Source organism: Solenopsis invicta, unplaced genomic scaffold (assembly GCF_016802725.1).
Source record: "Solenopsis invicta isolate M01_SB unplaced genomic scaffold, UNIL_Sinv_3.0 scaffold_38, whole genome shotgun sequence".
In the NCBI taxonomy this organism is placed as follows: domain Eukaryota; kingdom Metazoa; phylum Arthropoda; class Insecta; order Hymenoptera; family Formicidae; genus Solenopsis; species Solenopsis invicta.
The window spans coordinates 588,692-601,522 of record NW_024105284.1 but is presented as its reverse complement, the minus strand read 5'-3'; the positions used below and the strand labels follow the sequence as shown (position 1 = coordinate 601,522).

Sequence of the window (12,831 nt, the reverse complement as noted above, 5' to 3'; positions counted from 1 at the left end):
CATTTTTGCAACTGCAAACGTTGGTAACAGATTTTGGTCCGCATATGGCATACATTGTTATTTCTGGTACTGTTAGCAGATTTCTACAAAATTTGCTACAACCCTGGTGGCAGAGTGTATGACAAATTAACGGTGAAAAGCAAGCAAATCTGTTGAAAGTTTTGACGACAAATATATAACAAGTATTAGACAAGTTTGCTATTGCAAAAGTTTTAACAATTTTCACGCAAGAATGCAACATTATTTCTTTGTCAAAATACACGACAGACGCTGGAAGTTGATAGTAGACAGATCTGTTATATGTATTGATTGACAGATTGATGGCAGATAGTGAGCAATCTTGCTATTACGAAAATGTCAGCATTTATCACACAAGAATGCAACATTAGTTGAGATTTCCGTAAAGAGCATAATGCACATAACGTAATCTTTGTTGATCATCCAAAGTTAAACAAGGATAAAATATTACATTACGCATATCATGCGCTCTCTTTACGGAATTTGGCCACTATCTCTTTATCAAAACAATTATACAACTAATTTGTTTATAACAATTATAATAACTATAAATTAGAAAGTGTCATATATGTTTCTTTAGTAATTTTTTCCATGAATTAATTGATGCAATTAGTTTTCCTCGACAGTCATTTTTAACAATTTGTTTATAACAATTAATTGCAAAATTGACTTTTGCGACGTGCTCTTTACGTCAATAATGTTTTTTCATGTTTCAATACTATTTCTAATTGTTATTTTTTGGCTGGTCTGGCTATGGGTAAGAAAAGGTTTTAATTATTTATATAGTTTATATTAAAAATATCTAAGGCTAAATAATTAAAGGATTAGTGAGAATGTTCGCGCGATATACAAGACGCAAGTGAATATGTCTCGGATTCAAATCAGCTTTACTTCAAATATAACTTTTTATTAACGATATCACAAGTGTACGATTAGCTCAATGTTATCGTGTTAGGTTGTTTTTCCGAAATCTTAGGTTCAAATCTCGCCGGCGCTGACATGCATTTTCAAATTTTGTAAAAATGCGTAATTGTAATTAGTGAATTAAAATGTTATATATGAAACAGTGAATACAGATTAAGCTATAAGAATAATAAAATCTGTTAAAAAAAAAAAAAATTTTTGTTCTTGGAAACATCAGATTTGATCTGTATTTGATGTCATTCTGTCAACGCATTTGACAACAGATTTGGTCTGTTTGATGCCAAAAATGATTGATGACAAAAGTCATCACATTGTTGTTATCAAATCTGTTCTGGATTTGGTTTCAATTTGACTTCTAATATGTTCTTCAGATTTGGTTTACATTAGACATCTTATTGCGGACACAGTAGAATACGGTTTTGGTACAAAATTCCGTTGGAATTTGGGTATAAAATGTTTGCTGGATAGTTTCATTATATTGAATATAAAGTAAAGCCTTCTAGCACACCGAAGTGCAATATGACAATGGAGAAATATGTAATTATAATATTACTATAATATAAATAGAGTGTAACATCTGTTATATTCAGGGTTGGGAAGTGACATCGTTACCGTTTTTGTTACTTTTTTATGGTAACGAGCGTTACTTTTTTATGTCTGTAACGGTAACGTAACGTAACGTCATTACATTTTTACAATAATGGTAACGGAATTCAGCCGTTATTTTTCGTTATTTTAGCTGGCAGTATCTATGTTTCATAAAATGCGTCATTTTATGCTCGTTTTACATTCGGTAACCAACATGCGTTTTATAGAATTCGGCTAATTAGTACTATTAATTATTGAATTAATTTAACGTAGACTTTTTTATTGATCAATTATGTTTAATTATCACTCATAATCATTTGATATGGTATATGATTACGAATCGCAATTGCGATAGAATTTATATTCAGTGATAGAATCATATTCTTGAATGTACACATGGAGACATATGGTACATGTATTTATAGTCCACTCTTATATTTAAGATTGTCTTAAGTCATCTTATGATGACATTAACCAATCAGAGAAACGTATCAGCATCTTAAGACATTACTTAAGATGATCTTGAAATAAGAATCTACTATGATTACCGGCCATAAATGCTTTAACATCTGAAGTTGCATGTGTATTGAAGACGACATAAGAAAGAATGAGATAAAGGCATGAAAAGATATAGGAAGGTATTTATGTCCTTCTGTGCGGATTTTGTAAAAAAAAACACATGCAATGTTTCTTTTTATCACGTATTGAATAGATTTTTTTGACGTCAAAAAATCCCTATTTTAACATCACCAAAAAGTAACGAAAAAGTAACGAATCGTTACTTTCCAAGCAACAGTAACGGTAGCGGTAACGAGTTACTTTTTACAAACAGTAACGATAACGATAACACGTTATTTTTTTAAGGTAACATTCCCAACCCTGGTTATATTATACGTTGCTCCAATGTCATATTACATTTCAGTATTTGCTAAAATATTATCTGGTTGTTTACAGGATAGAATACAATATTACAGCATTGCCATAACACTGTCAGTTGTCAGTAATATTACAGAATTGCGAAGTTGCTGTTATAGTAACTGAAATATTTTGTGCTATATGGATATACAATATTATAATTATTGCAATACTGTTATTACAATATATTGTTACAATATATTGCACATATTATTATATTATTTATATTGTTACAGAACAAGTTTGCAGTATGGCATTTCCTGCTTAAAACGGTTAAATTACGATAGACAACAATTAGAGGAGAGAAGACGAGTGGCAGAAGGTACCAATATAGATGTACTCGTGTGGAGTAATGATCGTGTTATAAGATGGGTACAGTCGATTGGTTTGAAGGTAGTTAAATCTTTCCAATGTTCTAATACAGTGGTCGGCATGATTTGCAACTTCGGCCAGATTTTCAAGTCGATGTTTATTGCTCTATTTCTTGTCGGTTTCATATGATATCAACGTATTATACCAATGTTTCTGAGACAAAATGTTGCAGGTCTAATTACGCGCAATCGGCAACAGCTTAATATCGTGCATAATTAAAGCCTCGGTAAGGCTATCTCAGAAGTGAGTGGTAGTATTGTATAAATTGTACTTTTTATAAAGCCGTTATAAAAATTTTTTAATAATTTTTAACCTTCAAATACATTTTATCCGGGGAATTAACACATTTCTCGTCTGGTTGATTTAACTTTGAGAAGCTGTAACTTTGGTTTGAATCAATATTTTTCAACAATCTTTTTTATGAGAGTTTAAAATCTTAGAAATGTGACTACACAATCGGCATTGCTGAAGTATGATTTATTATGAAGTTAAAAAAGAAAATTTTTTTGCAATAGAATACTTAACAATTTTTCCGGGGAGGGAGATGTTACATATCCTTTTAAAAGCATTAATATTATTATGACTGTGTTTCAAGTCCGACGAATATGCGGCGCGCAGTTTGAGTTGGAAATTATAAACATTTAAAAATTAAAAATTATTATTCGCTCCATGAAGTTTTACTCTTGAAAATTTAAAATAAATTAGCCACTGGGCTGATGAAAGTATTGCGCAATAATAAGTCAGTCGATAATGAACCACAGTACCGGACGTTTCTTATAATGGAGTTGCAGATGTAATTAAGTCAGTTAGTAGGAATGTTTTTAAAAATTGTGTTATCTTTCACACGATCTCATAATTTAAATTAAATACTCTGTGTCGAACTTGTTTTGTTAGACGACATTGTTAAGACAGTTCCAACCACGTGTGGACACTATAAAGTCACATTGAACAACTCCTTCGCTATGGAGTTTTAATTGATATCAAACTTTTTTTTTTCAATTGCTGAGGATGGCCCAAAATGGTGCCAAAACGTCTAAAATAAGGTCTGCGTATTAAACAAAACTGACTTATGCACTTATTACCGGGCCATACTTTCATCACTCCAGTGACTAATTTATTGGAAATTATTATTCGGCACCAAGAACCGCTGTGACTGACATAGGTCTTTTATTTGTGTGTGGTAAAAAGAAGAAACCATTAAGCGAAAATTAAAAAATTGTTCAGAAATCCACTTTTCCTTTAAAAAAAAATTATGTCTTTACAACAAAAAGACTTTAAAATACGACGTTTTAAAGCTAAAGAGTCATACATTGAAAAAAATTATTGCGTTGTTATTCCGTTTAAAAAAAATAAGCAACAAGGAGAATATGAGGTATTTTTGATGAATTTAACTGAAGGTATTTAAAATTGAAAATTCATGTGTTTTATGATATATTGCAGACTGCGTAGAAACCTCTTTCTCTATAGCACTTTATAGTATTCTAACTTTAGGCAGATTGTATGCGAGTAACATTAGCGAACCGATCTGTTGGACATGTTTTGTCCGGTTTTATTAAATAAGATTACTCACAAAAAATTACACCAGAGAGGAACCTGAGAGCAGGTGCGACTTTATTTTGAAGCACCTCTATGTTTCGCGAAAAAATGGACCTTGAACTGTAGCCAATTGCGTCGGTAATGTTGCATTTTCGTGATTCTCTACGGTGTTATACGTTAGTTAGATAAAGACAACTATTGTCTAATTTTATTTAACTAACTATATATACAGGGTGATTCAGAATAACATATTGGTCTGCTTACTGGCGATTATTCGAATTCTGAGACGACTTTTCCTTTAATAAAAATTTGTCCGGAGCTTAGTTTTTAAGTTATAAGAAGGAATAGTTAGCATATGACGGGTCAGATACAAATGGTAGACATGGGCGACTCATTGTTATACGCGGGTGTTTCCGTGAGGCACCTGCTGCGCTCAAATGACACAACAGTACATGGACAACACATTCTCATTTCAACTTTCTCTCTCTTTCTGTCACTTCAATTATGCTATATTTAACCTGTCAAATGTCGATCTCTTTCATCCGGCCGTCAAATACCGGGATGACCGCGAAATCTTCAAGTTTACGGTCACAGCCCAGATAGCCAAATAATTGCAAGTTGTCGACAACTTCTCACAAATATTTTTATTAGTTGTCAGCAAAACAACAGAAGGAGGGAGTCTCTCATCATTACGTTCTTGCCAGCAATAATTTTTAAAATATAATACCGGCAAGTTTCCAACAACTTATCAGCATTATACTTATTACAAGTTATAAATGGGAATTGTTGCTCACATGTTGCTGTCATATTGCTCACAGATTGTTATAAACAATTTTTAAAATATACTAATGGCAAGTTCTAAACACAACTTACGCTATACTTATTACACAGATTGACTTTAATAATTTTTCTACATTTGTTCGACAATAAAACTGAGTATATTGATACTAAATTGACTAAAATATTTTCGTCGCATTAAATAAAAGGCAACGTAATAGCAATTAACAAGCAATTTAATCTGTACAATGATTTACTTTAGAGTGAGTTATCACATTTTGCTATCTCGGAGGTGCGACACATGCGACGCAACAGTATTATAATGAGTGTACGCGAATAATAAAATGCAAATGGGATTACTTAAATATCATTTGCAATTTAAAAATAGCAAATTAAAACGCACAAGAAGGGAAAGGAGAGGGACAGAAAAAGAGGGGAGAGGATCGTTACGATCACACAAGATGTGTTTACTCGACGATAGCAAGCAGTCGATTGGATGTTATTGGTTATGTTGTTATAACAGTGTCGAATGATTGGTTAAAACCGTAAGTCAAAACGCGGCAATTTAAAATAAAAATATTGATTAATATGATTTATATTAATACAACTTATTAGAAAAATGTTGCAAATGTAGAAGAAATTTTGATAAAATCAATTCTTAAATATTTTGAATAAATGATAATTATCTTGATAAAGTCACTTATAGATCATATAATTTTTAACGAATAATGTAAACATGCATTTGCAACATTTTTCTAATAAATTATATTAATGTAAATCATATCGTTGTGTCATTTGAGTGCAACAGGCGCCTCACGGAAACACCCGCGTGTAACAGTGAGTCGCGCCGCTCCTGTCTACTACTCGTATTCGACCCATCGTACGCTAACTATTCCTTCTTATAACTTAAAAACTAAGTTTCGGATAAATTTTTACTAAAGGAAAAATCGTCTCAGAATTTGATTACAAATATGCCAGTGAGCGGACCAATATGTTATTCTGAATTACCCTGTATATACAAGGTGTCCGTGAACAGGGAACCTATCGCTTTGAGAACATAGAGGAAATGAAAAGGGACAAAAAAGTCTTATACAATTTGTGAAACAAGTGACAGTCAGAGAAAGCAATGTCTGGAGAATACGGCGGGTGGAGTAGGACTTTCTATTTCAACGTTTCCAAGTATGTTTGTGACCGACTTTGCGACATGGAGTCGAGCATTGTCATGCTGCAAAATCACTTTATCGTGTCTCTCGTTGTATTGCGGCCGTTTGTCTATCAATGCTCAGCTTAAACTTATTAATTGCTTTTGATACAGATCGCCTGTGATTGTTTCAAATGGTTTTAGCAGCTCATACACTACGCCGAGCTGGTCCCACCAAGTACAGAGCATGACTTTTGAACTGTGAATATTTGGTTTGGCCGTTGACGTGGAAGTATAGCCGGGAAGTCCCCATAATTTTCTGCGCTTGGGGTTATGAACCCAGTTTTCGTCCCCAGTCACAATGCGATACAGAAATCCCTTCTGTCTTTACCTTTCAAGCAGCTGTTCACAAGCAAACAAACGCCGTTCAACATCTCTCGGCTTCAAGTCGTACGGCACCCAATTTTTTTGTTTATGAATCATTTCCATAACTTTCAGGCGTTTTGAAATGGCTCGTTGAGTCACTCCCAATGATCCTGCCAATTCTTCTTGCGTTTGACACGAGTCTTCATGAAGTAATGTCTCCAATTCTGCATTTTTGAAAACCTTCTTTCTTTCACCGCCATGCCGGTCTTTGATATCAAAATTACCGTTCTTAAAGCGTTGAATCACTCACGACACGTTCTTTCACTAATAGCCGTCTCGCCATAAATATTTGAGAATGAGCCTCAGCCGCAGATTTCTTCATATTGAAGCAGAAAATTAAAACCTTCCGCAAATGATGAGAATTTGGTTCATAAACTGATATTTTTAATCGAGAATAACTTTACGATGCGGATACAAATCGACTTGTAAGAATGTCAGGAGGATTTGAATGAGGCGCCTGGAAGGGCAAAGTCTGGAAGACACTTCAAAGGCTATGCCTGGATCAAAAGGAGAGGTAGGGGAAAACAACGGGCATCACCACGAGGTGTTGAGCAAAGCCAAGAGACACGTTATACATATAACACAATGCTTAATAAAAGTAGGCACGATACATTATATCACGCAAGATGTCGGACAGGCCCGACTGAACACGCGGACGGGGACGAAGTCGCACACCACGGCCGGAACGCACGCACCCGCTGGCTCAAGTTTCCTTTTCGAGAGCGCGAGGCGCGCGGTGGTCGCACGGCGCAGCCAATCCGGGCCTCAGGCTGACGCTGAGCCAATATCTGAACAGTATCGCTGTGACGTAAACAATATGGCGCTGCACTAGCGCCTCTAGCGGTGGAAGCGTGAACTAACAGCCGAGGTTAGCGGAGATAGCCGATAACTTAGCTCGACTATCCTGATTCACGCGTCCCAAGTGATTTACAAGTATTGAAAAAAAACTTTGGTATGAAAGGATCACATAATATGATAAAGACTTCTATATAAAACTAAAAAAAAAAAAGATAATGCATTTTGGATATCTTATAATAATATCACATTATAATATTACGATTAATCTTACAATTAACTATATTAATATCAAAAGTTAAATCTAAATATTAGGAATTAGAATACTGATTGTTGAGAACAGGAATATCACAACTCTTACATAACTATGGTACGAACACGGAGTATTATAACGTAGGAACGGAAACTAGAGTCGAGATTCTTTCAAGGCACTATCGGTTTGACATGAAATTTCATTCGATTTGGAGATAAAATTGAATTGTACGGTTTTTGACCAATGTTAAAACCGGGAATGTCTTGAATTACGTAACGATTATTATTTAAAACTTTAGTTACCGTGCATGGACCCTTATAAACAGGTTTTAATTTTCTATCTTTACCGGGTTTGGTAACAGTATCTCGTATCATGACGTGATCGCCTTTGTTATACTTAGAAGGTGTTTTATGTTTCTTGTCATAATAGACTTTGTTATAATTTTTTATTTTGTCTGTAATGTCAAAAGCTTTTTTACGACTTACATCTCTTTTGTTTTCGATTTTTAAATCAGTTTTAGCAAGAGAATTTAAACATTCAACTATTTTCCCATCGGCAAAATTTCTTTGTTGGTAACCGAATAATAAATTCGAAGGAGAGGATCCAACTGAAGAGTGAAAGGTATTATTTACTACGTATTGAATAGTATTTAAATGAGAGGACCACGAAATTTGATCCGTAACAGCTTTCTTTAGCGACGATTTTAAAAAACGATTGACTCGTTCAACCGAGCCATTTGCCGAGGAGCGGCGACGGCAACCAGCGGATGTTTGATGTTGCGAGCATGAAGAAATTCTGCGAACTCTCTTGAAGTAAACGCAGTGCCTCTGTCGGACACTATTTCCCGAGGATTACCAAAAATATTAAATAAAGTTATAAAATGCTTAACAACCTCTTTAGAGGAAGTTGATTTTACCGGGAAAAACCAAGTAAATCTGATAAAAGCGTCTACCAAGACTAAGACATACTTGTAGCCTTCATTAGATTCCGTCAAGGGACTAAAATGATCAGTATGTAAGATTTGAAAAGAAGCCGATGGAGCTTCAACAAGTTGCAGTTCTCCTTCATATATGTTAGTAGAAGTATTAGCTAATATGCAAACGATGCAATTGTCAATATAGTTCCTTATTCTACTACGCATGTGGGAAAACCAGTATGTTGCGCTAATACCCTGAAAGGTTTTTTCGACACCGCAATGTGCAGCTGCATCGTGATAAAGACGCAACAAATGAACTATCATAGATTCAGGAACCACGAACTTTGATTTATCAGCACATTTCTTATAAACTAAACCATCGATTAGAACGTATTTGTCTAAATTCGTGCTTTCCAACTCTGTTGCGAGAGCTTTGATCTGAGGGTCAGCCAATTGACGGTATTGTAATTGATTTTCTAAAGAAGTAATTTCCACTGAGGCAGCAATTCGGCTGAGCGCGACTACGTGACACATTTTTTTACCACTTTTGTGTATAACTTTAAAGCTGTAATTCTGTAAACGTAAAATCCAACGTGCGATACGAGGGTTAAGGTGTGCTTTGTTCACAGCAAATTGTAAAGCATGACAATCAATAACCACTGTAAAAGTAAGACCGTACTAATAAGCGTGAAACCTCTCAATTGATTTTATAATTGTACGCATTTCTAATTCAAATGAGTGGTATTTACACTCAGCACTGTTTGTAACCTGGCTGTAATAAGCTACCGGGGTCCAGTAACTCGAGAGTTGTTTTTGCAAGAGAATAGCTCCAAGAGTTATAGCGCTCGCGTCTGTATGGAGCTCTGTCTCTAAAGCTGAATTATAAACTTGTAAGACGGGATAAGACGTTAAAGCAGATTTAAGCTTATCAAATGCTTGAATGCATTTATTATCAAAAGCAAAACTAATTGATTTATGCAATAAACTATGTAACGGTTTGACTATTTGCATAACCGGAAATGAATTTGCGAAAGTAATTGGTGAGACCCAAAAATCTCTGCACCTCTACAACCTTAGTTGGGACGGGAAAGCATTTGACGGCTTCTACGTGCCGATCGCTAAGTGTTATCCCAGCAGGAGAAATTATATATCCAAGATATTTGATTGTATTTCGTAAGAATTGACACTTTTTGAAATTGACTGTAAATTCATGCTTTTTGAGTAATAACAAGACTTCCTTAACCACTGCTAGATTTTCTTCAATTGACTTTGACGGAATAAGAATATCGTCGATATATATAATCATTTTGTCCCGCGCTATCAACGGCTGTAAGATTTGAACCAGGCGCTTCTGGAAATTGGCCGGGGACTCGCAAAAGCCAAACGGAAGACGGATGTATTTGTACTGACCGTCCGGGGTCGCAAAAGAAAAAAATTTGGTGTAATCCGGATGGATTTTAACGAAGTGAAATCCGTCTTTTAAATCGATAACCATAAAAACGATATTGTCGCCAATTCTCATAATGCAGTCTTCAATAAGCGGAAAAGGGCATTTCTGTTTTAAGACCCGTCGTTCAGAGGTCTGAGATCAACGCACAAACGCAATTGACCGTTCTTTTTTCTCACCGGAACGACTCTTGCACAGTAATGCGAACTACTCTGTTTGATAATTTTTTGTTCAAGTAAATCTTTAACTATTTGTCTAATTTGTAAACGTTTAGCACGGCAAATCGCCTTGGCGCATAAGCGTAAATTGAATCGTCTTTTAAAGCAACTTTGACACAATAATTATCATCTTGGATTTCCACATCAGTGTTGTCAATTTCTTTTAACAAACTGTTTAACTGACGGTCTGTTTTCTCACCAAAATCGGTTTTAAAATCATGAATTGGAGAATCAGAATCATGAAAAACTTCAACGGCTTGAACTGAAGTTACTTCGTTTAAAAGCGATAAGCTATTCAGAGGATTCTCTTCGTAAAAAGAACATGTCATTAAAATCTTATTATCTTTAAAAATATCACGACCGAATATCAAGAGTGTAGACCAATTTGTTTTCCAAAATTTGGAATTTAACATCAAACTCTTTATTTGGTAGTAAAGTTAAACTTATTTTAGCGTTCTCAAACTCCTATGGTCGGCAAAGCCATGTCATTCGATGCCATGTAATCAACGGAAGAAACATCATGAGAATCGCGATGGCTAAGACAAATTTTTTTATGTACTGACAAATGGATAAACGAGATGAGACTACCCGTATTGACTAACGCTATTAATTCACAAGAGATTCCATTAATGGAACTGATTTTTACAATCGAGCTACTTATCTCTAATTTTGTTGGAGAGTCATCTTGAACACACCCCACGACCGACGATGCAACCTTGATCTCCTGCTGCGACCGGAGATGCTGCAACCGACGAACTCTGAGAAGATTGCTCTTTTCGCTTCAGCTTGAAACAATCCGACTTCAGATGTCCTTTTGCTCTGCAGTAAGCGCAGAAGAGATTAGCGCCTTTTGAAGAATCCACAGGTTTGGACGAAGAAAGATTCCCTGAAGATGCACTCGACGGAGAGATTGGACGCTCTTTGGGCTTCTCCTTCCTCGCAAAATTTGGGGACGTCTTGTATTGAGGTTTGGTTCCGTATGCACTAACCAATTGACGCATTTGTCGTATAAGCTCATTAACGGAGGGCGCTTTGAGAGCTGCAGCATTCCCTCTAATAGTGAAATTAGTAATTCCACAAATTAACAAATTGACAAGGTCCTTTTGACCCAAATGCAAAGGTCTTAGAATTTTGAGCTTTTTCATCACATAATCAGCGAAGTTTTCTTTTGGATAATTCCATAGACATTGTTTGGCTCGATCTATGGTATCGGTGAAAGAAACATCTTCAAACCTTTCGAGAATGGCAGTTTTGAAGTTATCCCAGGAATCTGCGACAAATTCATCTTTGTTGTCGAATCATTCCTTAGCAAGCCTCTGAAGGTTTCGTGTGGCAGCATATAGCTTTATGCTATCATTAACCTGGTGAACACGAGGTGTACGCTCTATTTTCTGGATCCATAGATCAACTCTATCTCCTTCTGAACAAGTGAAGATTGGAATGTGAGATGCTAGAAGACCAATGGCTTGAGCGGGCGGTATCAAGGCCAACGAAGGTAAAGGCTGAGGCTTAATCTCCAGCTTTCGATTAAAATCCGAAGATGAGATTGAAGGATGTGCTAAGGTATCCTGGCGTCGATTCATCTGTTGAATCTGTAAGGAGAGTGCCTGAAGCTGCTTCCGCATTTTGTCGTTTTCCTTTTGTAATTATTGAAACGACTGACCTTGAGGGCTTATATCAGAACCGCCTTCAGCAAACGTCGTTAGCAAATCTGCTGCTTCACGATCTCGTTGATGAGTGAGCAGCGCCTCGATGCAAGCAGGCTTGGAAAATTCGTCCGGTAGACTATGCTCCTTTAATTTCTCTTTGAGCTGCTGAAGAGAGAAAGAGCTTAGGAATTCTACATCCATCTTCTTCTGTCTTAGACGATGACCAGTGAACAGGAACAAACGTGCACGCATGTTACAACGAGTATGCGACTCGCGGGCGGAACTACTTCACATCGAAATGCGGCGTAGCGATGCGAATACGTTAACGCTGGAATGCGCCGCCGTATCAAAGCGATTAATTTCGCATAGAATTAGAAACTTGTATGGCAGGCGAATGGATCATTCGCCGGAGAGCCCGGTCGCGAGATAAAAACCGTGATAAAACCAACGCGAGTGACGCGCTAGAACTCACGGGGCGGGACTATTTTTCGATAGCGTATTATGCGAGAACTATGGCGTCTGCACGAATTCCTTGTCGATGCACCCGGCACAAGAAATATATGCGAACCGAACACGAAAAATGTATAAAACGCGAGTCTCAGCGAGCAAGAGATAGAACCTTGTGGTGTATCCCACTTCTGAGATAGTTGTAAGAATCTCAGGAGGATTTGAATGAGGCACTTGGAAGGGGAAAGTCTGGAAGACACTGCAAAGGCTATGCCTGGATCAAAAGGAGAGGGAGGGGGAAACAACGGGCATCACCACGAGATGTTGAGCAAAGCCAAGAGACACGTTATACATATAACACAATGTTTAATAAAAGTAAGCACGATACATTATATCACACAAGATGTCG

General features: G+C 36.3%; 1 protein-coding gene across 21 annotated transcripts in view; it reads left to right on the top strand.

The window, feature by feature from the left end:
- Positions 1 to 12,831, top strand: part of LOC120356744 (liprin-alpha-1-like) — a 226,234-nt gene that overhangs the window by 206,150 nt on the left and 7,253 nt on the right. For all 21 annotated transcript variants that reach the window (XM_039459413.1, XM_039459394.1, XM_039459396.1 and 18 more), the window contains one exon: positions 2,682 to 2,838. In XM_039459413.1, the coding sequence (XP_039315347.1) occupies positions 2,682 to 2,838 (157 nt within the window). The remainder of the gene's footprint in view (positions 1 to 2,681; positions 2,839 to 12,831) is intronic.